This window comes from Ictidomys tridecemlineatus, chromosome 11 (genome assembly GCF_052094955.1).
Source record: "Ictidomys tridecemlineatus isolate mIctTri1 chromosome 11, mIctTri1.hap1, whole genome shotgun sequence".
In the NCBI taxonomy this organism is placed as follows: Eukaryota; Metazoa; Chordata; class Mammalia; order Rodentia; family Sciuridae; genus Ictidomys; species Ictidomys tridecemlineatus.
The window spans coordinates 55106978-55134411 of record NC_135487.1 but is presented as its reverse complement, the minus strand read 5'-3'; the positions used below and the strand labels follow the sequence as shown (position 1 = coordinate 55134411).

The window sequence follows — 27434 nt, the reverse complement described above, 5'->3', positions numbered from 1 at the left end:
AACAATACACTTGTTTTAAAATGTTCTTGGGAAGTAAAACAACTCGAACCTAAATATTTTACACTGTGTGAAATTCTAGTCATCATGGAAATGTAAATCAAAATCACAATGAGATACTATTTCATAGGATGCCTATAATAAAAGTCTCAAGTATTGGTAGGCATGTAGAGAAACTGGAACAGTCATTTATCGCTACTGGCAATGTATGTTGTAGCTACTTTAGAAATTTAGCTGTTCCTCAGAATGATAAATATAATTTCCATATGACCTGGAAATTTCACTCATATTTATCTATCCAAGAAACATGAGAACATACAAATCTGTACATGAATGATCATAGCAGCATTATTCATAAAAAGTGAAAAATAGAAACAACCCAAATGTCCATCAACTGATAAATATATAAGCAAAATATGGTATATCTATACAATGGAATATTATTTGGCCATGGTAAGCAATGAAGGATTGATACAAGCTACAATGAGTACATCATGTGCAGTGAGAGAAACAAACAAGTCACACACACACACAAAAAAAAACCACATATTGCATGATCTCATTTATATTAATTGTCCAGAATGGGACAATTCTATTCAGAGACAAAGTAGATGAGTGGATGGCTAGGCTAGAGGGAAGGAATATTGAAAGTGCTAGTGAGTGCAAGGATCCTTTTTAGAACGCTGATAACATTATAAAATTAGTTTGCAATGATGGTTGCCAAACTGCATAAATAAGACAAAAATTAAATTACTGGTATATATTGAACAGGTGAACTTTAGGGTATGTAAATTCTATCAATAAAGCTGTTAAAAAATAAGATCGGTAGGACAGAGAACAGCTAAGGAAAGACCCAAGGAAGGGGTAGGCAGAGGTCAGATCTGTAGGGACACTGTAATATAAGGATTTGAAATTTATTCAGAAATTTGGGAATCCAGTGGAGGGTTTTAAGCAGAAGAGTGATATGATATGGTTCATATTTTGAAAAAATAACTGACAGTGGAGAATAAATAAAAGAGTAGTAAACTGGAAGAAAAGAAAGCAATTAGGAGGTTTTGGCAGTAGTTAGAGGTTAGGTAATAGCCAACTGAGGTGGTGGTACAGGTGATGAGAAGGGTGGATTCAGGATACATTTGGATGGAATTGCTTTGAAATGGACGTGGGTCATAAGAAAGGGGAATCAAGGATTTTGGGTCATAGCAAAATGGTCAATAGAAGAATCATTAATGGTATGGAGAACTCTGGAAAGAAGTGGGTCTGGTAGGAACAAGGGCAGGGACAGGTATTTGATAGTTCACATCATTTTAAGTGATATAAAAAGAAAAACTTGGAAAGATTTCTTTTATTAAATTACAGGGTTTTTTCAAAACTACAGTGAGTTGTCATCTCATCCTGGTTAGAATGACTGTTATTAAAAAAATAATAACAAATGTTAGGATGTGGAGGGAAAAGAACTGCCCTATAATGTAGGGTGGATATGTCTTTTAGTATAATATATGGAGAACAGTATGGAGGTTCCTTAAAAACTAAAATACATCTACCACATAATACAGCTGTCCCACTTTGGGGTATAAATTCAAAGGAAATGAAATGAGCATATCGAAGAGAAACCTGCACTCCCATGTTTATTGCAGAACTACTCACAATAGTTAAGGAATCAACCTAGGTGCCCATCAGCAGATAAATGGGTAAAGAGAAGTGGTTTGTATACACATGGAATATTATTCAGTCCTAAAGAAAAATGAAACCCTGTGATTTGCAGCAAAATGGATGGAAATGGAGGACACTGTGTTAAGTAAAATAAGCCAGCCACAGAAAAACAAGTACTGCATGCACTAATATGTGGAAGTAAAAAAAAAAGCTGATTTGAATATAGAAATTGATTACTAGGAGTTGAGAAGCTGGAGTGGGGTGAGGAAACAAAGAGAGGCTCTGCTTGATCATCACTCTATGCATGCCTTGAAACATTACATGGAACTCCATTAATATTCACAATTAATACACACTAATAAAATACAGATTTTAAATGAAATATAATACATTAACTTAATTAAGATAGTTAGAAAATGTGTATTAAATGATTTTAATATGTTATTTCCTCAAATGACTTCAAATGAATCTCCATATCTCATATTGCCCATTGTAAAGTATTGCTATTTGTAAAGATTTCCCATAGATTTTTATTCTCCAGTTATCACAGTAATACCACACACACACACAAAAGAAAACAAAAAACATTGCAGCTCTAGATTCATAATTCAGTTTGACACAAATAATTTGCACCTCAATACCATAAATTCTATAAATGGATTTTCTAAGTTGTACACAGTTGCATGTACACAATTACAGGTCACACAGAGCAGGAGGCAATGTGTGAGGCAATGCACCTTATAAAAATAAACAAAATAGGGGCTGGGGCTGGGGCTCAGCGGTAGAGTGCTTGCCTAGCACGTGCAGGGCACTGGGTTCAATCCTCAGCACCACATATCAATAAAACAAAGGTATAAAAAAATAAAAATAAACAAAATTAAGGCATGCTGTCCATATACAACTACCAAAAATAAAAAAGTAACTAAATCAGAGAACTGGGTTGAGGTTATAATATTTATGGGATAATAGATATGATTTTTTTTTAACTTTCTAGGATGCCTTTGGTAAAGCATGGTTCCAAAGGATGCCTTTGGTAAAGCATAGATGCTAAAAATTAAATTTTTAGAATCTCTGGAGAATTAAAAACCTCACATCATTAGCTGATGATAAACATCTATGTGGCTATTATATGTGAAATCCAGCTCTTGACTTAGCTCAAGAAAGGAGAGGAAGATAATTATCTTGGAAAAAAAAAAGTCTGTGATTCTGAGAACGATAATACATGTTTCAGTATTAAGAAATAGAGGCAATGTTTAAAGAAAGTGGGATCCAAATGATAAGTAGCCCTTAATATAAAGAAAAAACTGGAAATGAAGGTAATCTTGACTGATAGGTTTAGAAAAGATGGTGGGGTGAAATGTAAAGTTTGAGTGAGGAATAAACCTTTTAAAACCATATTAAGGGGTTAGTACAGTCAATGGGAGCTTTGCCTAATTATGTGAAAAATGAAATAAGAGAAATTAATTTTAAGAGAGTCTTAAGGTCTTAATGTCTTTCTTTCTAAGCTTAATATAATTCAATAGATAAGATTATGTTTTCTGGTGCTGAGGAAGAAAAGCAGATTCTACTATGGGAAAAGCATATCCCAATTTTAGATAGGTCAGAAGAGCCGCAAAGTTTTTGCTCCATGGCATTGATCAGTAGTTTTTGGAGCATTTCAGCAGTATTTCTCTTCTAGATATTCTTTATAATGTTCTTATAGCAAAGCTTTATCTCTATGCTGTTCAACAACCTGAACTTCTAGAAAGTGTTTACCTACAAACGAGGAGGATTAATAACTAACAAATAACTAATAATAACTAACATTTTACACTATTACCCCAGAGGCCTTGGTCTACACACCTCATCCACTAAGGTTCTCTATAATATTCCAAAGCTGTAGAGCTAAACTGGAATTGGGTGTGAGACAAGATAAAACAATTTTTACCCATTCTTTTTCCTATGTGATGTTGAAAGGGCATTTTACTAACCATAAATTCCTATGTGTTACAGTACTTAACCACTGAAAATCAATAAAATGCCTACAAAGAGTATTCCATCCCATTCAAGATGATGACGTTATGTATCCTGAACCACATTAATAAGGGCAAGCAAACCATGGACTTTTCATATTTCCCTGAAAATTCAACAATAATTTAAAAAGAAAAGGAAAAAAACAATTCTTCTCACCTGCTCTGGATAGCCATCCATACTCCTTTGCCCTTTAGTTTGAATTAAGCACCGTCCAGGCTGAGGTCCCCGAGTGGCCTGTGAAGAGGGGATCTGAATAGGCAATGGTGACTGAAATTGCTGGATGGTCACTTTGTTTATATTTCCTTCATATGGCTGCTGCTCCCGGCTGCGATGCTGCAGGCTTTGGGACCCCATCAAAGTCTGGATGTGGCTGCCTGCCTGTGGAGAAGATAATCTGTCAGGCAAAGCCTCCTGGTGCTGAAAGGATGTGATTAAAGTAGGAAACACGTTCAGAATACCTCTCGGGTAAAGTGGAATCATTTGGGCTTTCAGCCACAGCTGGAAAGGATAATGAAGAAACAGCAAGGGTCTGTCTACTGTGGTTTGTGAAAATGTTAATATTGGAGCAAGGTCGAGTTAAATGTATTTGTAGTCATCTGGTGGTTTGCCAAAGATCATTTTAACCCCTTTTGTAAGGGAACAAAATTCAGTCTGAAAAATCTCAAGTAGTAAAAGAAGTCACTAAACATAAAGCAGAGCTCTATGTTGGCTATTTGACTTAAAAAATAACGTAAATGTCCAATACATGACATCAGGAGGAAAATGATACAAATTCCATTTGTGTCAAATGATTGATCATACAAACGATTCCATTTGTATCATTATGTTTACAAATTTCATCCTTTTCCTGTTTCCTGATTCTGATGCAAAAGAATTGAATTGTTAAGTTTTATGACACAGGTGCATAACGAGCTTGTTTAGGTAAGAATAACCAATGGCATTAATTTTTCTACATTGTTAAATGAAGAGTTTAGTTTTTGGAATCTCTATGCTACATTAAAATTAATCATGTGCTAAATTCCTGTGTTTGTAGACTGTGGAGGCACAAGATCTGGAACAGTCTTCAAAATGAACTCTATACATTTCTTTTACTATTTTTAAGTTCTTAACGATTAACATAAAAAAGTGAAGACATTACAGTGAGAATGGAAAATTGTTTAAAGAAGGAAGTTCAAGAAGTCATTTCAAAAAAATATTCAAAATCATTATTTGACAGTACATAGAGCAAAATAAACACATAGTTGGTTATATTTTAGATGTACAACAGCTGTCTTGGTATTATAATTTCTACATGCAGAGACATTAAGATATTTCAGTCATGAGAAACTGGAGGAAAAGTTGCAAAAAAGAATTTTAGTCTATTCGAGAACAATGTGAAAACAATTTTCAGTCCAACATGGTCTGACACACTTATGCAGTGATTAAAGCACAATAACCACATAAATACAATTCAGATAACCTCATAAAAGACAAATGTCTATTTCTCAATTCTCAGAAACTTTCATGAAAGGACATGTTGCAGACTTTTCAGGGCAAACAATTTTCTGGTCAAGTTTTTCCTTATTACAATGTTCTCTCGTTCGGTAGGACAGGTACCCATGTCAAACCCAGTATCAGATTTTGATCTGCTTTGTTCTGAATGAACTCACAGTTATATAGTTAAAAAAATAATCTGCAGTTAGAGGAGTTGGGAGTGGAGGCTGTTCACTGAGGCTGACTGGGTACTGAGCAGTCTGTGATTGACACCTACTTCTCACCCCCACTGGTATAATTCATGGGTCTCAGTCAGTACTTGAATCACTGGATGGAAGGAGGACTAGAAATGAGACTTAAAGTGATCACATTGATAAGCAAAGATTTTTGCACCATGACAAACTTAGAAGGAAACAAGAACATAGCTTTGGTTCCTTGACAAATAATCCAAACAAGAAAATCAATAATGACTACTTGACTGCTACTTTTCTGATTAATCTGGTAATGGTCTACTCAAGGATGAAAATCTAATTTTTCATATTACAGAACTGCAATACACACTATTTTTCTGTTTGTTTTTCTTCTGATGTGAACTCAGGACAATGCAAATTTTGAATGAAGGAAAAATATCATATCATATTTAGTGTTTTTAATGACTGGCACAGTAACTGCATTTAATAAATAATAGCTTGCATCCAAACACTTGGTACAAAACAGTGTGCTAAAATATCTTAAATATATTACCTCTTGTAATATTCACAACAGCATTACAAAGGAATTATTATTCATTTATACTGAGAAGGAAACCAAGGTCAGGAGAGGTTAAAAAACTTATCCAAGTAATTATACAACTAGTAAACTGGAAGGACCAGCATGTGAAGGCTGTATGACTATGAGAGTTATACTCTTAAACACTGTCATACTGCAACCCTTTCCCTCCAAGTTGGCACCCTCACCTCATAGTTGAACTGTGAACTCAAAAGGAACCATGAAAGGAAACAAGTTCTAGTTGTGGAGGGAGAATATATACAACTTTTTCAGCAGCTCTTGAATTTGCCAAAGGAGGTGAATTAGGTCTATTAGCTCTTTTGGATGCTGTGCATGTGATTTCAAGCTGTACAGTTCATCAGATAGGATTGTGCTTTTGTATTTAGTGATCTTTCTGGTCCTGTGAAGTAACAAAGCAAATGTTCTCAGATGGCTTGGCAAAACAAGAAGTATGAAAGGAACATACTGTTAAGTGATTTTTTTTTTTTTTGCAACAGAATTTCTTTCACTCTTCTGGGCTATAGACTGTAAAAATGGGGATGAGGAATTATTGCTCTACCAAGCAAAGAATTAGTACTAAAATTTGTATAGTCGAACAAACATAAAGGACATAAATATCTAGGGGGATCAATTAGGGAACAGAGAGGTTGCAAAGAAGAGGATTTTTTTTTTTTTTTTGCACAAAGACTTAAGAAAGGTAAAAAGGACATTTACAATGAAGTACAAGGGACTAATGAAAACAGAAAATGTCAGAGGCTGGATTTGTTCAAGCAGAGGGTGAATACTGACTCACCCCAAAGAGGAATTGGAACACAAGGGTTTCTGTAAAGACTGTGCTATACATTTTGAATTATAACAGGGAAAAAAGAAGATTTGGCATTTGTTTGGGATTTTCCAGGGTGGATTGGACAAGATAACATGTATTTGAGGAGAACAGTGATACAGTGAGGTATTTTCAAGTTGTCCTCAAAACAAACTATCAAAGTTTACAGGGAAAAACTCCAGTATCCATTAGACCCAAAGAAGGATTTATTTCAAAACTTAAGAAATGTTGATTTGATACCAGGTGGTATCAAATTCAATCAACTTCATGTGAAATTCATCTGACATAAGTTAATAAGGCTTATTATGGAAAATAAGTGTTTGGGAGGTTTTTTTATGATATGAAAGCATTGACTCTGTCACCATAAAAATGCCTTGGTTCACACTGTTCTTTTGGAAGAGTGTTAGACTAAGAAGTGTAGCATATTACCCAATTTGGTCATTTGTTTTACTACCCATCTTGGCTCCGGAACCACGAGAGCTTGCTTCCGAAAATTAAACAGCCTCCAAGGGTGACAATATATGTCACTGAGAATGTTCAAAAGAACATGATTCAGTTTCCAAAATTGACTCCAAAAGAGTCCCAGGAATATTTAGAAGCAAGGTCAACAAACTAGAATCATCTCCAAAACATAACTAAGTAACTAATTTCAAGGAATCAGACTCATTTAAACAAGTCAGTCTAAGTCATTTTGTAAAGCAAAAACAAAAACCAACCAAACCAACCAACCAACCAACCAAACAAACAAACAAAAACCCAGTCATCACTCTTTATTCATACCAAGTATTCTACAGTATACCTTCCCTTTTATTTTTAAAATGCAGGCTAAGTTTTAAAGCAAGTCAGTAGGACTTCTGCTTCCATGTGGATAGAACAGATGCATTTCCTCCCTGTTTGCTGTGTTATATCTAACAAAGATACTTAAACATTATATATAGACACACATAAAAAGACTGGAAAATGGAAGAAGGAAGCCAGCAAGGGACCTAGGGACCAAGTACAATATGATGGTGTCTCCTTGGGTTATATATACAGAAGAAGTGGGTAACCAATCAACCAACCAAACAAGCACAAACCTGCTCTCTCTAGCCAAAGGATCAGGAAAGAGGTAGCCTAACAGATGCTTTAGATACTACCTTCTATATTGTTGCTCAACACCATAGAAAAAAACTACAGCCCAACTTCAACAATGTCAGCAAAGGCCAAGTGGGTAGCCTCAAATTCTACCCTCATTAGAGTGCAACAAAGCAAACCAAAATCCCCACCAAAGTGGTATTAGGGAAATCTGAACAAGGTGCCACAGCATTCATCCCCAGTGACTAGTAAAAGCCTCTCCTCCAATGGTGTCAGTGGAGACCACAAGAGGTACTTGGACTTCCATGCTCACCCCAAAGCAATAAGGCAGCTTGTGAATTCTCAGTGAGTAGTGTGAGAAAAGGCCTAATAACAAGTCAGGACATTCAACATTACCCAGTGATAATGTATCAGTGGAAATTATGTGGGCAATTGAAACCAATCCCCACTTATCAATACTGAGGAGCTTTTGCCTCAGGTGTCAACGAAGGCTGAGTGGGAAAACCAGACTTCCATCTCCACTCAATAACAAGTCAGCACCCTACCCTTCCTCAGCTGAAATAGTATCAGAGAAAACCAGCTAAAACAGGAGGCTGAAATAACATAATGTGAAAATGTCCAGGTTTCAGTTGAAAATGACTGAACACACCAAGAGTCAGGAAGATCTCAAACCAAATGAAAAAAAAAAAAAGATAATCAGTCATTGCCAACATGGAGAGGACAAAGATGTTGCAAGTATCTGATTTTAAGGAAGTCATCAAGAAAAGGTTTCAATGTCTAAATACACTGACATATAAACAAATGGAAAAGTAGAATTCATCAGGAAAAAAATGTAAGTCTCAGCAAAGAAATAGAAGACTTAAAGTAGAAACAAATGGAAATTTCAAGAAGCAGCAACTCCCATAGGATAAACCCAAAGAATCCAAGCATAGACGAATCATAATTAAAATTCTAAAAACTAAATACAAGTAAAAATATACTTAAAGCAACCAGGGAGAAATGACAACATAGCTAGAGAGGAAAAACCTTATGAACAATAGTGGATAATCTCATCAAAAACATGGATGACAGAAGAAAGTGGCATAATGATTTTCAAGTGTTAGAAGGAAAAATCTGTTAGCCCCAGATCCTGTAACTGTGGTAATATTCTTCAACAGTGGAAGAGAAATCAAGACTTTCACGAATGAAGGACAACAAGGACAATTTATTGCTACCAGAACTCTCCTAATATAACGTCCAAATGAGAGGAAATAGTAAGAGGAGAAATTTAGTGACATTAGGAAGGAAGAACATGGTAAGCAAATATATGGGCAGACACATTGAGCTTTCCTTCCCTTCTTGAATGTTCAACATTATGCTTCATGACTGAAGTAAAAAATATGGCACTAATTCTGGTATTACCTGATGTAGCTCTGTATGTATATAGAAGAAATATTTAAAGTAATTCTATTATATGGTGAACAGGATGAAAAGACATAGAAGAAAGCTGGATTTCTGTATTTCACTTGAACTGGTGAATGACACTAGTAGATTTTTGAAAGTTTTATATATGTATATTTCACCAGAAGCAATCACTACAAAAGGTATATAAAGAGATATACTAAGGATACTATAGATAAATAAAAATGGAATTAAAAAAATGTTCAAATAACTCACAAGTAGTAGGAAAAAGAAACAGAAAACCAAAACAAGCAGAACCAGAAATAAAAAATTAAATTGAGACTTCAACTTTAAGGAATCAATTCTTCCTTTAAATTTAAAGGGTCAGATATACAAACTAGAGATAGATGTGGGCATACTGGATTAAACATTGCATCCATATGTGGACTTCAAGGAGTCAGTTCACATATAATGAGATAGGCAGAAAGTAAAAAGGATCCAAGAGATTATGTTATGCAAATATTAATAAATGGAAAAAAGAAGTTACTATAGTGGTACCATATAAAGTAAATTTCAGAACAAAAATATATCACCAGAGTCAGAGAAGAATTTTATGTCACGAATAAAGGGTCAGTTCATCAAGAAGGCATAGTAATTCTAAATTGTATCCACGAAACAATAAAGCTATAAATACATGGAGCAAAATTTATTGAATGGAAAGATGAATCCAAATTAGAGTTAAAAATTCAATACCCTTCTCTGAACAAGTGATTGAAAGCTAAACTAAAATTCATCAAGAATATAATAACAGAAGAATTCAACAATATCATCAGCCAACCATATCCAATTATTACTTATAGAGCATATTTTCCTCAAGTTTCCATACATGTTTATAAAGTTAGACCATATCCTGAATCACAACAAATTTAATATAATTCAGAAATCATACAAAATGTGTTCCCCAAGCACAATGAAATAAAGCTATAAGTCAGTAACAGAAAGATAAAAGAAAACTCTCCAAACACTTGGAAACTAAACCACACACTTGTAAATAATCCATAGTTCCAAGAGGAAATCTTTAGGGAAATAAAGTAATACACTGAATGCTATACAAATAAAAGTACAACATACAAAAAAAAAAAAAGACCAAGTACCAAAATAAAAAATGGAGCAGGGAACATTACTGTAGCCAACAAAGACATTATAATAAGATACAACTACAAACAACTGTACGCACATACACTTGACAATTCATATGAAATGAGCTACTTCCTTGAAAAACACAAACTACTACAACTCACCCAATATAAAATAAATAATCCTAAAATTACCAAGAAATGAAATTTGTAATTTAAAAATTCCCAGAAAAGAAGTCTCTGAGACTAGATCATTTCACTGGAGAATTATATCAAACATTTAACTAAAAATACCAATTCTACACACTCTCTTCAAGAAAACAGAAGAGGAGAGAATCTATTCCAATTTTATTTTTATGAAAGTAGTATAACCCAGAAGAACAAAAGAGGGAGAAGGAGGAGGTGAAGGAAAAGCAGAAGGAAGGGAGGGAGGGAAGAAAAGAAAATCAGAGACCGGTATTACTCATAAATATAGATTCAAGAAAATGTTAACAAAATATTGGTAAACAGAATTCAGCAATATATAAAAAGAATTATACATCATGACCAAGTAATGTTTATTCAAGTGATAGAGAGCTTGAAGATTAATCAATGTAATGTACTATACTAATGGGCTATAAAAGAAAAATCACATTAATGGAAACAGAAAAAAAATGTTGGAAAGATTCAACATTCATTTATGGTTAAAAACACTCAGAGAAAGAGGAACTAAATCTTAATGTATCAATTCTTCCTTTAAATTTAAAGGGTCAGATATACAAAGCAAGAGATAGATGTTGGCAGACTGGATCAGAAACTACTCCTGAATCAAGGGGAGATTCCTGTATTTAACAAATACATCTACAAAAACTTGCAGCTAACATACTTAATGGTGAAAAACTAAGCACTTTAGAACTAAGATCAGGAAAAAGGTATAAATGTCTACTCTCACCATTCTTACTCAATGCACAAGTTCTTATTTAATGCTAGAAGTTTGTCTGAAATAAGACAAAAGAAAAAAAAGGCAATACAGTTTGAAAAAGAAAAAATAAACCATCCTTATTTGTAGATGACATGCTTTTCTACAGAAAAAAAATTTAAAAGAATTAACAAAAAATCTAGAATTTTACAAGTGAGATTAGCAAGGTTGCAGGACACAGATAAACATTCAAAAGTCAAGTGGATTAATGCATGCTAGCAATGAATAAATGGAGACCGAAATTTAAAATGTAATACCATGTACAATCACTCAAAAATGTAAAGTACTTAGGAATAAATATTAGGCAAAACTTGTATAGGACTTACAGGCTGCAAATATACAATGCTGATGAAGACAATCAAGAAGCTTTTAATAAATGGAGAGTATACCATATTTAGAGATTCAAAGACTTGAAAAGTTTTTCTCCAAATTGATATACTGGTTTAGTGAATTCCTATGAAACACATTTTATTCTGACATTTAGAAAGACATGAAAGGAGAATGATCAAACAATTTTGAAAAAGAAGTGTAAAGTGGGAAGAATCAATGTGATTTCAAGTTTATTGTAGTTCCAATAATAATCAAGACTGTGGTATTTGCATAAGAAGCATCACATAAACCAATGGAATCAAATAGAAAATCCACAAATAGACCCAAACAATGTGTCCAAATGATTATAAAGTTGCAAAAGCAATTCAAACAGAGGAAAGGAGGAAAGACTATTTACAACAAAGGATACTGGTCCAGTTGGACATCCATAGTCAAAATAAATGAGCCCATGTCTTTCTCATACCACATATAAAAATTAACTCAAATAAAACACAGACTTAAATGTTAAGAAATTGAAAAGACAAGCCACCGAAGTGCTGAAAATATCTGCAAACAACACATATGACAAAGGATAGTATTTAGAATATATAACAAACTCTTAAACCCAACAATAAAAAGGTAAACAATATACTTAGAACACGGGCAGAACATATAAAGAGCTATTTCATTAAAGAGAATATATAGACAGAGACAAATTAGCATATTAAAAGGTGCTCAACATCATTAGCTATAATGGAAATTTAATTTAAAATAGTGGTGAGATGTTACTACACATTTATTAGAAAGACTGAAGCAAAACAGTGATAACACCAAATGCTGGAGATGTTGGGGAGAAACTGGATCACTTCCACATTTGCTAGTGGAAATGTTGAATGGTGGAGTCACTCTGTAAAAGTGTTTAATAATTCCCCCAAAACTAACATACAAGTACCATATGATCCACTAACTGTGTTCCAGGGCACCCCCCGCCCCAGGAACTTAAGAAGTTCTAGGAATTTAAATTCACATAAAAACTTTCAATATAACCTAAAAGTTATGTATTATGCGATTTCATTTAAATAGCATTCTTGAAATAGCAAAATTATAGAAATGAAGGTAGTTATAGAAATGCCAGAAGTTAGTTTTAAAAGAATAATACAAGCAGTATAGATAGCCACAATATTTGGAGTTGGATGAACCTGTGATTCATTCCTTGCTCAGTTATTTTTTAGTTATGCAATCCTAAGCAAAGTTATTAAGCTTATCACATGAAAACTGTAGATAATAATAATAAGGGCCTAATAGAATATTGTGAGGACTACAGATATTATGATATATTGAGCCTATTAGGTATTGCTTGGCATGTAGCAAATAATAATGCAATGAGAATAAAAAGTTATCTGCTGAGTAAAGGTATGATTTTTCTTTGAGCATAGAAACAAACAACTAGCGGAAAAAAAATCAGTTTTAAACCTAATATAATCAATCACTTACAATTTGCTTTAGAAACTGCTCCTGAGAATCAACCAATCAGCAAATCTCACGCAAGTACCCATGTTTCTGCAGTTAAAGATTTGTCAACAAACTTCTGCACGTTCTAACTTCTGAAAATCCATCAATCCCTGAATTTACTTACTCTTCACTAGGATTATGGCTGATATTCTAGGTTGTTGTGATTCATCTTCATGGTTTTCCCTATAAGTTTTCATGATAACTCTCCAGATGAAGAAACTATTCTGCATCCAGGATTACTAATTCAAAAGATGCTAAATCATGACCTTGGTCTCACTAACAACCTATTCAAAAGACAAAGCTAAATGTAAATTAGAGGGGAGGGGCAGCTAACCAAAAGGTGCTAAGTTATAGTGAGGTAGGAGTAAACATTTCAGTGTACTAGTGCACAATTGCATGACTATAGATAATAATAATGAATTGCACATTTCAAAAGCTAGAAGAAAGGATTTTAAAGAAGTGAAATATGTTTGGGGAGACAGATATATTCAACCAGAGTAAAACATTACACAATGTATGCATATATTGAAAGATCACATGGTACTCTACTGATATGTATAATTTCATTAATCAGTTAAAATATATTTAATTTAAATTAAAAAAGAAAGTTAGCTTTTTCACAATTAACACAAATTTTATCCAAATATAAATATTGTAAATAGTTACCATTAATTTAACATGTATATGATAGGCACTGTGTTAAGTATTTTACATCATGGTCTTAGTTAATTTGCAGAACTACTCTATGAGGTATGCAAGGATTATCGTCCTTTCCTCCTAGATGGGAAAAAGATTAATATGTTTGCTAGTTAAATAAAAGTTAAAGTTGACATTTTCTCCTGAACTTTGCTTAAAAGGCAAAAAAAGGGCAAGATCTTGGTAAGAAAAAGGTGAGATAATTTTTTATTGCAAATTAGTGCATACTTTAGTTTTTACATATTAGTCTAATTATCATGTTTCTGGATTTATCTTAATTCTCAGTGAAGTTTTATCAATTCTACAAGTGATATTTTGGGTGACAGGACTCAAAATTTCTCAGGTAATTAAAATTCTTTTTTTTTCAGTTGTTGACAGAGCTTTATTTATTTATATGTAGTGCTGAGAACTGAACCCAGTGCCTCACACATGCCAGGCGAGTGCACTACTGCTGAGTCATAGCACCAGCCCCTCAGGTAATTTTTGAAGAGAGTTTCAAACAGGAGGAGTAACAGGAATCATAGATGATATAATGAAGAATTTTGATGTGCAAATTTATTCAGAGTGCATACTAACAAATTGAACTAAATTCAATATGATGGAAAGATCTCTGGGTACTGTTTACCATTCTTCGTGCAGCTGATTCTATTCATTCTGAGAGTCATAAAGGTAGTTAAAGAACTTGTAAAGATTAAAAAAATTCACATTTGGGAAATTGATGTATTTCAGAATCTCTAAATGTTCTGATTTGTGTAAGGACAAGAAAAGCAAGAGGAAGAAGACTCAAAAATTCTTTCTAGGGGCTGGGGATGTGGCTCAAGTGGTAGCACGCTCGCCTGGCATGCGTGCGACCCAGGATTCGATCCTCAGCACCACATACAAAGATGTTGTGTCCGCCGAAAACTAAAAAATAAATATTTAAAAAATTCTCTCTCTGTCTCTGTCTATCTCTCTCTTTTTAAAAAAAATCTTTCTAAATATATGACTGGTACTAGGTTTTTCTCCTCTCTTCTGAACTTGGAAGAGAAAAAACAATAACAAGTTGTGCCTACATGGGTCATTGAAGATTATTTAATATCACAATAAAGCTATGCTATCATGTACAATAGTTCGATTTTTTAAAAATTGATGTTGGGTGGAGCGAATGGATACAATATACTATTACTACAATATAGTGTTTAAGAGCAGGCTGTTAACTCAGACATGCTGGGTTCTGATTCTGTGTTCCTCAATTCTATGCCCCTTGAGATTGTGAAGATGACATGAGAATTTCTATGTTAAGCACCTTAGTGAACCATCTACAATGTACTGTAGAGTTTTATAAATTATTATTATGACAACTGTAGTATTAAGGAGATTTTTTTCTTCTTCTTTTAAAATTTGTGTTTAGCTAGGCCAGTTTGATGCCAAAATCTATGTCCTTCCATTTAGGTGTTAGAAGGCAAAATTGAATAAATACACTGAAGGGAGCTCTGCAGCTCTGCACTGCACTCTTTTGGCGCATTTGAAATATTTGCTGATCTTGACCTTTTAGAGTTAGATACTAAATACAGATAAAATGTGGGGCAACAGGGCTTTTTCATGTCAGGATGTGTGCCTTAGGATGGCAGCTGACTGCCGTGACAGCAGTCTTCTCTAACTTATTGAATCTCATCTATGTTTAAATCCCAACCTACAAAACAGTTATGGAAGTAGAAGATATTAACTGAAATGAAGAAACAATGAAGCGTCCATGACTGCAGGATGATGGTAATTAGATCTAAGCCTACAAATTTCAACCTGCAGTGCTTTGTGAGGACAGTGGAAAACACTCCCAAAATACAGTAAGAGGAAGAGGAAGATTTTAACGGTAAAGAAATATTTGCCAGTAATTGCTTTCACTCTTAAGATTTCTAAGAACCATAGAAACCTTATAAATCTCCATTTAGTGGAGCAAATCAGAAAAAGACTTAAGTGGTAAGAACTGCAATCTTAGCGACTTGAGGATATTTGCTGGGCAACAATCCTTGATCATCCACTAGTCGTCATATTATCTAGGTCTTCAAATTACATCTTCAATCATGGATATTTTTATGGCTTTGGATTAAATTTGTTTTTTCTTTCAAATTTCTTTCAAAACAAAGACAATATAAATGTTATTGAGTTATCTTAATTTTCTGAAGAAGAATAGTCATTTATTTAAAGGAACACCTATGTCAAATACTGATGGACTAAGTAACTACCACTCTTTCTATTGCTTTAATCTGTGACAAGTTTATTTTCTACCTCGGACTTAATAGCTATTTGATAGACATTTTTTTGGCTTTCACTTTTATTAAAGGAATAATTTAGAGTCAGTCTGGATGAGAACAATCCCTGATTTTGTGACAGTGATGTCCTTCAACACTAGAGACAGCTGCATTGTTTCTCTGGTATTAGGAGATAAAGGGATGCACTTTGTGAGTTAAAGAATAAAGCTGCATCAAGTAAGAAAAATCGAATACAGCAGTGACTGTGAAACTAAGCAATGTTTTACTTAGCTGTCACTTTTGTTTTAAGAGAATTTTCCATTCACATTTCCACAACCTCCTATCCATATTACTTTTGAGAATAAATCTAATTACATAACAGAAAGTCTTCATATAGCTATGAATTAGATAATACTAAAATGAATTGATTAGAAATACATCATCTTAACTTTTCAGATTAACAAAATATATATTTGAAATGGATCATTAAATAGAGAAAATTATTTCATTGATTTCTTCAAACCCTTCTTCCTGATTCAGCTATTAATAAGTTATGGAGCTGCTCCCAAGGGTCTTATATTCAGAGAATTTTTGACTTTCTCCAGGCCATGTTCTCTCTTTTTTTTTTCTTCCCAGTTCTGGGAAAGCCATATAATATTGCTTTGGCAAATAATTCTTGTTTAACAAGCAAGTCTCTCTATATATGCCCCCTCTATCTTTTATTAATGATTTGCAGTTATGGAGAAAAGTGAATTTAATTGGATATATTCATTTTTCTTCCTCTAATACAGAAAAATGCATGACTGTGCTGATTTTCTGAAAAGATAACATGATTATCCAATCAATTAAGTTATAGTTTAAAAGAGTCTATTTAGTTTATCTGATTAAGAGTTCTCTTACTGATTACGTAAAATGAGTGTAACTTGATTTGAGACTTTGGATGTTTTTGTAATTGTTCTTTGGGTTGTTCTGCATATTAAAATTTGTAAAACCTCCACAAGGTCTTTTATAGTGTTCCAGAGGAGTAATTAATAATACTACCATAAAAATCATGCTGAGGCAAGTTTGGTAGGTATAGAGACACAGATTTATTAGGTGGGGAAATTAGTGGGTCTCTTAATATGTCACTAATTTATCGATAATAAAAGTATCAGAAGTCTTTGAGAGGGGTTGTGATTGTGGCCCAGTGGTAGAGCGCTAGCCTAGCACATTCGAGGCACTGAGTTGGATCCTCAACACCACATAAAAATAAAAAAACAAAAAAAGAAATCCCAAAGAACTTCCTCTTTGAGATTCCTCTAACAATGTTTTAATTGTTTCATGTACCTAACAATAACTGATCTCTAATCACAAAAGTCACATAAGATAATTTGCACTTACCAATCGCTGCTACTCTTAACTCTCCTAGTCTGAAGAGTTTGTTGAGAGTGGATCTGAAAGTCTGCCAGGCAACTGGTATTACTGGAAATATCCTTTAAAAGGTTCTTTTCAATAAGAGGATGAAATGGAGTACTTACTAGTAGCACAGTCAGTTCTAGGTTATTTCTAGAGACCAAAAACTCCAAAGAAAGTAGTAGAGAAGAACATTCAGAGTCTCATTAGGGATGAAAAAATTCCTTTGTATTTGGATACATTTGACACATTTGACACATTCTCAGTGTTCCACTTTTCTTCTATGTCCCCGTACAAAAGCAGGTTTTGGTCAAGAGGAAAAACTGCAAATATTTGTATAAGAATATTTCTTCAGTGGCTCAATGATTGGGCTGAATATTCTTAATTTTTAAAAAATCTGCAATTGTATGATTTCATCAACTTTCCCTTTCACTGACTCATTTCTTGTTTTGCAGAGCTCACTGACAACAAAAACATCTGATCACTGTATCTTGTTGAAGCCACCTTTCCTCAACGGTCCTATAATAGAATGTTATAATCATGGGTATCTGTGCAGTCTTTATAGTGCTCAGGACCAAATCCTAGGTGACACCTTGCAAGTAGAATGAGGGGAAGAGTATGGGGTAAGCAAGGATAATCTCAACCTACCAACTCAAAGATCTCTTTTCCTAAAGCTTAGAAAAATGCTTAAGAGTTTAAAATGACTCTAAGTAAGGAATCACAATTTGGTTTAAGGTTTAAGGAATTTGGATCTGTTTTGCTGTACTGCGTAGTAACCAAGAAATAAAATTTATTATGATTAGTGAAATATTTGCTGGAGAAAAATGAGATTTGAGAAAGAAAACGAGAAAGCCAGGATTGAGGCTGGCATTATTCATAGTGACAGAGAAGATCCTTTTCATTTGTTTGTGGCCTGATGGAGAAGAATAAAGATTTACTCCTGGGAAGTTCTTCACTGTTAACAATGTATTTTTTGGGGGGGGGGGGAATATTAAACATAAGCAAACACCTACCCTATCTGACATATTTGCTTCTATAAAAGGAATGCTTAGTTATAGCATTGACAGTCAGATTTTAGAATCATTTTTCAATTTCAATTTTGCTCCATCTATGAACAGATATTTTTTATTTTGATGTTGATGGAGATAAGAAACATTTCCATTTCTGGGGCTGGGGATGTGGCTCAAGTGGTAGCTCGCTTGCCTAGCATGCGTGAGGCACTGGGTTCGATTCTAGCACCACATTTAAAAAAATGAAATAAAGATATTGTGTCCACCTAAAAAAATAATAAAATACTTTAAAAAAGAAACGTTTCCATTTCTTTTGTCTTTTATATACAAGGTTGACCTGGTTGATTTTCATATTGGCCTCTTCCATATCTTTACTTGCTTTCTGAGAGCCTTAAGATCTACTTTATATTACTCCTACTGTCTCCAATAATTGAGTTCTCATCTGTTTCTTATATATACCAGATTTTCCTCTATTTGTCTATGAATAAGCTAAGCTCCTCCTCACTCCTTAGCATAAGTGATCTCCAGAGCTCTGGGCTGGGTCTCAGTTAAATTGTAAAAACCAAGAATTATTGTTACTTTTATTCCAGTTCCACATATACAATTAACTGATAACAGTATTTATTTTTGGTGGAAACAAGTTTTAAGAAAGTTATTCTTTAATAACACTAATTTAATGATTACATATTATGAAATAATAAAATGTTGTTATTTAAATTCCTAAATGTATAGGTTAATGTGATTTTTCTTATATTGTACTTTTAAATATCTACTTATTTAAAAATGACATCAGTTCTTTTCTGATCCTCTGAAAAGTTCTACAGTAGACTGATTTCTATTACATAAAAAAAATCAATGAAAAACCAATCTCAGTAGAAATTTGATCCAGTTGCTTTATTTATTTTTATTTTTTGTGGTACTGAGGCTTCAACCCAGGGTGTTCTACCACTGAACTATACCCTCAGCCCCTTTTTATTTTTATTTTGAGACAGGGTTTCACTAAGTTGCCTAGACTGGCCTCAACTTGTGATCCTCCTGCCTCACCCTCCCAAGTTGCTGAAATTACAGGTGTGTGCCACTGTGCCTAGCTGATCCAATTGTTTTAAAATGATAGTTTGGCCAGATGTACAATAGCAAAGCAGTTTATGATTTTCAAAAGATATTTTAGATCTTACTCTTCTACATTTATATAGAAACATTTAAATATATTATATTTAAAACTCTGACAAATGCCAAAATTAAAATAGAGAATGAATATTATTAATGAAATTTAATGAAAAATCTTTTCAAAATACTTTATATAGCTTCAGAAAAGGAACAACAATAATAGCTTTGGGGGTTGGGTGGTGGAAGGGAAGTATATTAAAAACATGAAAACACACACACACACACACACACACACACACACACACACACACACCCCATATCATTTCTTCTAGTTGCTCCTGATAAATTCTTTAAATTCCTGGGCATGTCTCAAAGATGACAACCCTAGTCATTCCAAAGCCCTTAATGGGCTGAACTGACATTGAGGTTGAGAAAATCACAGCAACTTCATCATGAGGGGTAATTTTGTGAGTTCAGACTAAATTAGCAAAATTTTTATACCTTTCTCTTCATCTGTGTGCATTCTGATACCCTTGGTATTCATTTGTACTTCCCCAACTGTCAAGCTGTTATGCACTTAACCTAGAACACTTGGGAAAGGACAATCAAGGAGAGAAGACTCACCAACACTAAAAGAGACCTTTAAGTGTCTTGTCTTACATATTGAAGAATTTTTAGATTCCACATCACTAGGCTTCAAAGTGTCATGGCTACCTGTTTCAGAAGGGAAGTATTTGAAGTTTCATTTGTTTAAATATGTCATTTTAACCTTTTTACTGCTGAGTTTTCCTGCCTCAACATTTTATTATATCCTTACAGGTAGTATCCTTCAACTTTAAATCTCTGCAGGGGTATTCAACCTGTGTAAGACTCCTAATACTTTAAAAGAATGTGTCATTTAGAATTAGGGCAAAAAGTTTTGTCATGCCTATGGAGAATTCAATCAAATGCGAGTATAATATTTGATTTTAAAATAACATATATTTTGTATTGTTCTTTTACTCTGTGGCCATCATATTATTTTCTGTTAATATATGAGAGTAATATGTAGTCATAGAGTTTATGTGACTTAATTTATAAAATACATAAAACAGTAATGCTTATCTCATAGGGTTGTTGAGAGGATTAGATTAGGAAATAAATTAAAGTGTTTAGCACAATGCTTGATACAAAGATTTAATATATAGTACCTAGTATTACCATAGTGACTGCAGCATAATCCAACACACTGGAGGAAGGACAGAAGTGACAGTTAGGATTCTAAAATTCAAGTGCTTCTCCTGAAACTGCGATTACCTGCAGCCATTGCAAAAGTTTTTCATAGCTTTTCTTAAAGTGCTCCTGTAGTAGTACTTCCTGGAATTTGGTGGGTTGGGGGGAGTGTTACATAAGGCTGACATATTCTTCTTTTTAAGTTGATGGACATCAGAAGTTGAGATTTTTTGGTAACTGACATACAAGAGGGAATTTACAAATGGTCACTTGCTATTATACCATTAAAAACACAAGACATGACTTAAATAAAACCTTTTGTACATTGCTCAGCTACTCTCAGGTACACAAGACAGTGAGAGTAAATACAGGAGTGAAATTCTTGCTGAGAGATGAGCGTTTTTGCCTAGTTATTTTATGTGTCTGAATCTTGGGATCTACATTGTGGAGGGTGCCCTCATTTTTTCCTTTAGAGTGTTTGGAGTACTGCTAGGAATGGCCATGAGTGTTATCAACATTAGTTACTAAGGAGTTATGATAGCCACAGCAGAGAGCTATAGTTCAATCAAGGTCTTTTTATAAAACTGATTTTCTATCAAATTTCTGATGACTTACACACAAAGATGAGATTTTTGTTTTAAGTCTTCTGCAGAGGCTTTGAGAAATAGACTGGAATGCCTAAGAATTTTCATCACTCATTCTCCTTTGATTCCCTATTTACATATAGTTCAATTTCTAGCTTTTTATTCTCAAGTGAATAGTCTGGTCCAATGACTACTCACTTCTTGACAATTGCAAAAGTAATATTTAACTTTTAAAAACATTTACTATATATATTAATTATATTACAGTAAAATATAAACCAAATGAATACTAATGCAACATTACACTTATTTGAGAAAATTTGACAACCTAGGCTAATGTTACCATCTTCATTTCTTTAGGTTAAGACTCATGACTATTAACATATTTAACTAATACATAACACAAAAGTAAAAATGAATATTTAAAGAATTTTAAATAAGGTAAGGTAATTGGTAGACCTATCTATTGAAGAATTCTAAGACCTCCTATTTTTGGCAGAATTGTAATAATATGGGATAATCAGAAGCATTTATCATGAAAGCAGGAAGATACAAATAACTTTGTGCATTAAAGATGTGATAAAAATATTAAAGACATATTACATTATTTAACATTTGACAAGAAGGATAAAGTATAGTACAGTTTCTAGATAAACAATTATTTCATCCATTAATAAGGTGATGAGCTCACAGATGTTTAATCAATCACAGGATTACAAAGGGTTTTTAAAGCAAATACTGAGGCAAACAAATGATTATGATTTGCAATGATGATATGATTAAACATTAGTATGGACTTTGAAAGCAGACTTCATATAAAATGGATGGATGGATGGATAATGCAAATACCTGTTGGTTCCATTCAGAGTGACAAATGAATACCACTTTTCCTTATAAAGCAAAATGATAGCTCTCCTCTGCAAAGATGTAAGTGAATATGACTCCTTCCTTTGTTCAGGCAACAGAATGTTGACTCTGATGAATACCCCCTCAATATCTGACCATGTACCTTTTTCCTGCTTGCCTCATAAAAAAGCTGATTTCCTTCCTTTCCTGTCTGATTTTTCCAACTTCCCCTTCAAGACTAGCTTCTTATTGTCAGTCTTTAAATACATTCATATGTCTGCCATCATAAATATTCATTCTGAGTTCCTTTTTAGTCCTTCTAAATCCCACTGCAACACACTCCTTCCTTTCAAATGGAAACTTCTTTCTTGAGTTTTCTACATTTCTAAATTCAAGGAGCCTTTAGGCATATTTATCTTGCTTGGTGTTTCTTGGCACTATTGACTACTCTCTCCTTAAAACATGTTTCCCCCATTAGGCTCCACTTTTCCTTATTCTTCCTTGCATACTTTTTTTTAGTGGTCATTGGAGCTGAGAACCCCATCTATTCTACTCCAACTGATTAATCAAAGCCAAACACAGAGTTCCATTCCTCTTGCTTGTATGGGAAGGCCTTGACTATTTTGGATCAGTGAGAAGTGTGAAGAGGAGAGATTTGAAGAAGAATGGTTTTGTTTATAAGAGACAGTAACTGAAAGCTTGTTTCTCTCTCAAGGATTTGAAAGAAGCAGCTTCTATGACCAATTGTCATTGGAAATCACCTTACCATGAAGAGAGGAACCAGTTTTAGACTAAAGAGTGTAAATGGCTGAGTGGAAACCAGGGAAAACACCCTAAGTCTTTAATAATACAGAATGAAAGATTTAATTTGAGGCTTATCTTGGATCTTCACTACTTTGTATGTAACTAATATTTCCTTCAAGTTCAAGGCCATTTTCCTTGAATTTTCTATAACTTGTAGTAGAAATCATTATACTGGATAAAATTGTTGATTTTTCTTTCTCTCTATTATTCATCTCTTAATTACTTGTGCCCTGTGAAGTTATACATCATCCTTCTGTCTCACTCATGGCTGAATTATGACATATTTTGGTGATTCTTAAATGTGAATCTTCAGCTAAGATTGTTGAACTTTAGATAAATATAGTCACATATCCACTTTGCATTCCCAGTTGAATGCCCTAAAGATAGTTCAGATCAACATATTTCAATCTAAGTTTCCCTCCCTTGCTCATACTTCCACCTATACTCTTTCTGTATCTCCCACCTTAGTGAATGGAACATCATCACTAACTTGACCAAATTAGAAACCTGAATATCAGCTTCAGAGATTTTATCTATCTCTGTTCCCTGTGTCCAGTCAATCACCAGATGCTTTTGGCACCACCCTTTAAGACTGTACTGGATCGATTCATTTTCTCCATTAACCCATTGTTTCCATCTATTCTCCTCTGGATTTCTAGAGAAATTTCTTAGTTGATTCTATTCCTTCCAGTTTTCTTCCTCTCCACGTCAGTCTCTGAAAAGCTATCAAAATGTTCTTTAAATGAAAATTTGATCATGTTCTTTTCCTGTTAAGAACACTTTGATATTCCCCTTGCCATTATCTATGAGAGAAAGCCCAATATAATCTGGCTTTTGCTTTTTCCAGACTTATTTGACATCAGTCTTCTGTTTTCACTTTCCTTTTGTGCCCTCCCTAAGCAGGAGCCCTTTCCTGTATCCTCTCTTCACAGCACTTATCACATCCTACTCTATTTACCTGCAATGCTGCTTATTATCCAGAAGGCAAATGAATAACATGCATAGTGCCTGCTAATCAATGGCATTACCAACTACTTTGGATAAAGTAGAATGATACTTAATATATCTTTAAAAGTTATTGAAATAGTCCTCAAGAAAAAAAATCGCCTATGTTACAAATAATATATACAATCACGTAATGCGTATGTAAGTTATGAAATACATTTATAAAATGAACACTCCTAAGCTTAAAAATTAGAATGTAAGAACCACTATTGGACTGAAGAAGCAGAAGAGTACCAACAACAGTATCAGCATCTTCCCTGAACTTATCCCATACCTTCCTTTAGAGTTAAGCATAATTCTAAATATTATATTTACCACATCCTTATAAAAATAATTTGATGACTCATGCACTTATGACTAAACAGTGCTTTTTAGTTTTATTTGTTTCTGAGACTTATAAATATGATATTCTTGGTATCTGACATCTTCCAAAACATTTTTTTCCATTAGAATTAGCTTGTAAAGTCTATATACATTATTGTAATAATAGTTTACTAATTTTTATTGCTGTGAAATATTTCTTTATGTGAATAATACAATTTATTTGCATAGTTTACTGCTGATACACATTTGAGTTTGCCCTTGAATGACATGTATGAGAGTTTTTTCTAGTTCAATACGTTTTGAGAATTGCTTAAATGCAGGGAATGTGCATGTTCAGCTTCACAATGTAATTTGTTACCAAAGTGATTGTACTTTATATTTCCACAAGAAATGTAAGAGTTTTCTTTACTCATATGTTTGCAAACAACAAGTGTTTTTCAGATTTCTTAGTTATTGCAAGCCTAGTTAATATGAAATGGCATCTCTTGTGCATTTCCTGGATTGATAAAAGGGATCAGTTTTGTTTCAATGTTTATTGGTTTGCGTTGTATTTTACCAACTAAAATGTGTTATATGTCTTTTTATTGCTCAATCAGAGTTTTAAAAAATACATTATGGAATGCAAATCCCTTGTCTCTCACATACATTGAAAATATCTCCCACTGGGTTATGGCTTTCTCCCCACTCCTGTTATGATGACCTATTATGTGGTATTATAAGTACCTACTTATCACTTGATATACTTCATTAGATTAAGTTTCTTGAGGTAAGAAACTATATCCTATTCATTTTTGTTTCTCTAGCATCCAGCAAGTGTTTAGCATATATTAGTGGTCCTATTCTTGCTCAACAAATGTTTATTGAGTGAATTGTTATGACTTTAGAAATGAATCAATTTTTTTTTCTGATCAAATTTCATTCTATGCAAATTGGCTACAACACACTGCTGAAGCTAAGAGACAGAAGTCTACGTTACACATTTTTCTGTACTTGCACTAAAAGAGTGTCAGCCTACTCTTAGGAGTGGTAGTATCTGTCGAGTAGTGACAGTATTTTTATAAACATTCATTACCAACTCTGAACACTTGGCAGTGTTCATTATTTTATTTCAGTGCACTTATGGTTAACCAGACTCCCTGTAGTAGAATAATATTTAGCCTAAAGTTATCACAAAGTTAGAAATGATGTTAAGACACAAGATATGGATTACAGATTACAATGGATGTGCAAGGTTCATGATTTGTGTCATCAATTTGAAATTGGTTACCTTTTTAGTAATGGTGTCCGGAGGTACATCCCGCCTCCCAAGTGGATAAGGATTCCATTGGCCACTAGGAGATACATCCTCTTGTCCATTGTCTAAAATGTTGCTTTGCTGGGACGGGGTCTATTGCGAAAATGGTATGGCATTCTTTAGTGATGTAATAGAAGTTTACCATAGTTTTCTGAAAAGAGTCCCTAATAATTATGGTAAAATTAATTTTGTTTGATTGTAAAAAAAACATATATCCTAACTGGAAATATTATTATATACTATTTACTGAGTAAGAATTCTAAACCAACAGCTTTTTGGAAATACAAATAAAATAACAATCTTAGAGCTATTTACTGAAATATTATTATATACTATTTACTGAGTAAGAATTCTAAACCAACAGCTTTTTGGAAATACAAGTAAAATAACAATCTTAGAGCTATTTACTGAATTTTAAAGAAAAGTTTAGATTATTTACAGTACCTAAATAAAAAATAATCAGAATAAAATTAATCCATTGTTAAAAACCACAACCTTTAAAGCTTGCTGAATTTGTCTCTTTAATATGATCTTACCATTTAGAATATAAATAGAAACCATATAATCCATAGTATGGAACTTCCAATATTCCAAACCATAACCTAAAATAATTTTTATAAGGCTGTAATAATTTTTGGGAGAATATGCATTTTACTAATACAAAATAGTATTAACACTGGCATAGCACAAGATTTATGGTACTAAGCCATTATTAGTAGGTAGATTGAGGGAAAGGCTAAAACAACATCAAAAATATTATGTTATTAGAATCTCAGTATAAATAAATCCTGATTGTTTATGATACCAAATTTATTTATTTAGATAAATCATGTTATAATTTAAGCTTCATAACATTTTTACTTTTTAAACTGATTTCTGGCTTATTACTTTTAACAAATAATAATATACCTATCTTTATTGTTACTAATACTAGAAATTTTGAGAGAACTCAATATTCTAGTCTGAGTAATAGCTAGTCATCACATACCACGAGAAAGATAGCCTCTATTGGAAAGATACACGGTGACATATACAAAGTTTGTATGTGTGTGTGTATAATATTGTTTGGGGGGAGGGATAAGGTCTTTTCCTCCCCTAACCTTTAGGATACAAAAGAACTGTTTGGTTGCCTAGGGAATACTTATGAGACTGACATGGTATGCTATTCTTTGTACATGTGCTGAAGGATCCCTACTAATAAAGCCTGGTTGAAGAATGTATGTATGGACCAGGGCTATGGTGCACACCTATAATCCCAGTCACTTGGAAAGCTGAGGCAGGAGGGTTGCAAGTTCAAGGACAACCTCAGCAACTTTGTGATGAACCTGAGTAACTTAGTAAGACCCTGTCTCAAAATAAAAAATAAAAAGGGCTGGAGATATAACTCAGTGGTAAAGTGTCCCTGCGTTCAATTCCTAGTCCAAAAAAAAAATTGTATGTACAGTGTATTTTGTCTGAGGACTTGTCCTCCAACACCCTGAAAGGAGACTGGGTCATTTTCTTTATAATATGCCACCATGGACTGCTTGCCAGGCTTCATCTTTTTATACAGAATGGTCTTCATTTGTCCTCCTTTAGAACACAATTATGTAACTAACCTATCTGTATTCTGACCACATGCACTTTTTAGAAAGCATTGCTTGGAAATATTTTAAATGGGATTTTATTGTGAGACTCAATTGAATATAATGAAAAGTAAAGAGACAACTCAATTGTCTTCTTTTGCTTTGGCCATGTAAACTCTTTTTTTTCACAAGCTAATTAGAAAGTGTGAAGAAAGAAAAATGTTTCTGAATTTAAGGTCTTGAGTTGTTAGTTAGGGATAAATTTATTTGTGTT

At 33.5% G+C, this 27434-nt stretch overlaps 1 protein-coding gene across 9 annotated transcripts in view; it reads right to left on the bottom strand.

Moving 5' to 3' along the window:
* The window catches only part of Lrrc7 (leucine rich repeat containing 7), a 516598-nt gene that overhangs the window by 57572 nt on the left and 431592 nt on the right, over positions 1-27434 (bottom strand). For 8 of the 9 annotated variants that reach the window (XM_021731075.3, XM_040288837.2, XM_021731076.3 and 5 more), the window contains 2 exons: positions 25569-25688; positions 3817-4038 (listed from right to left, as the gene is read on the bottom strand). In XM_021731075.3, the coding sequence (XP_021586750.2) occupies positions 3817-4038; positions 25569-25688 (342 nt within the window). The remainder of the gene's footprint in view (positions 1-3816; positions 4039-25568; positions 25689-27434) is intronic. The other variant, XM_040288842.2, reaches the window with a different exon arrangement.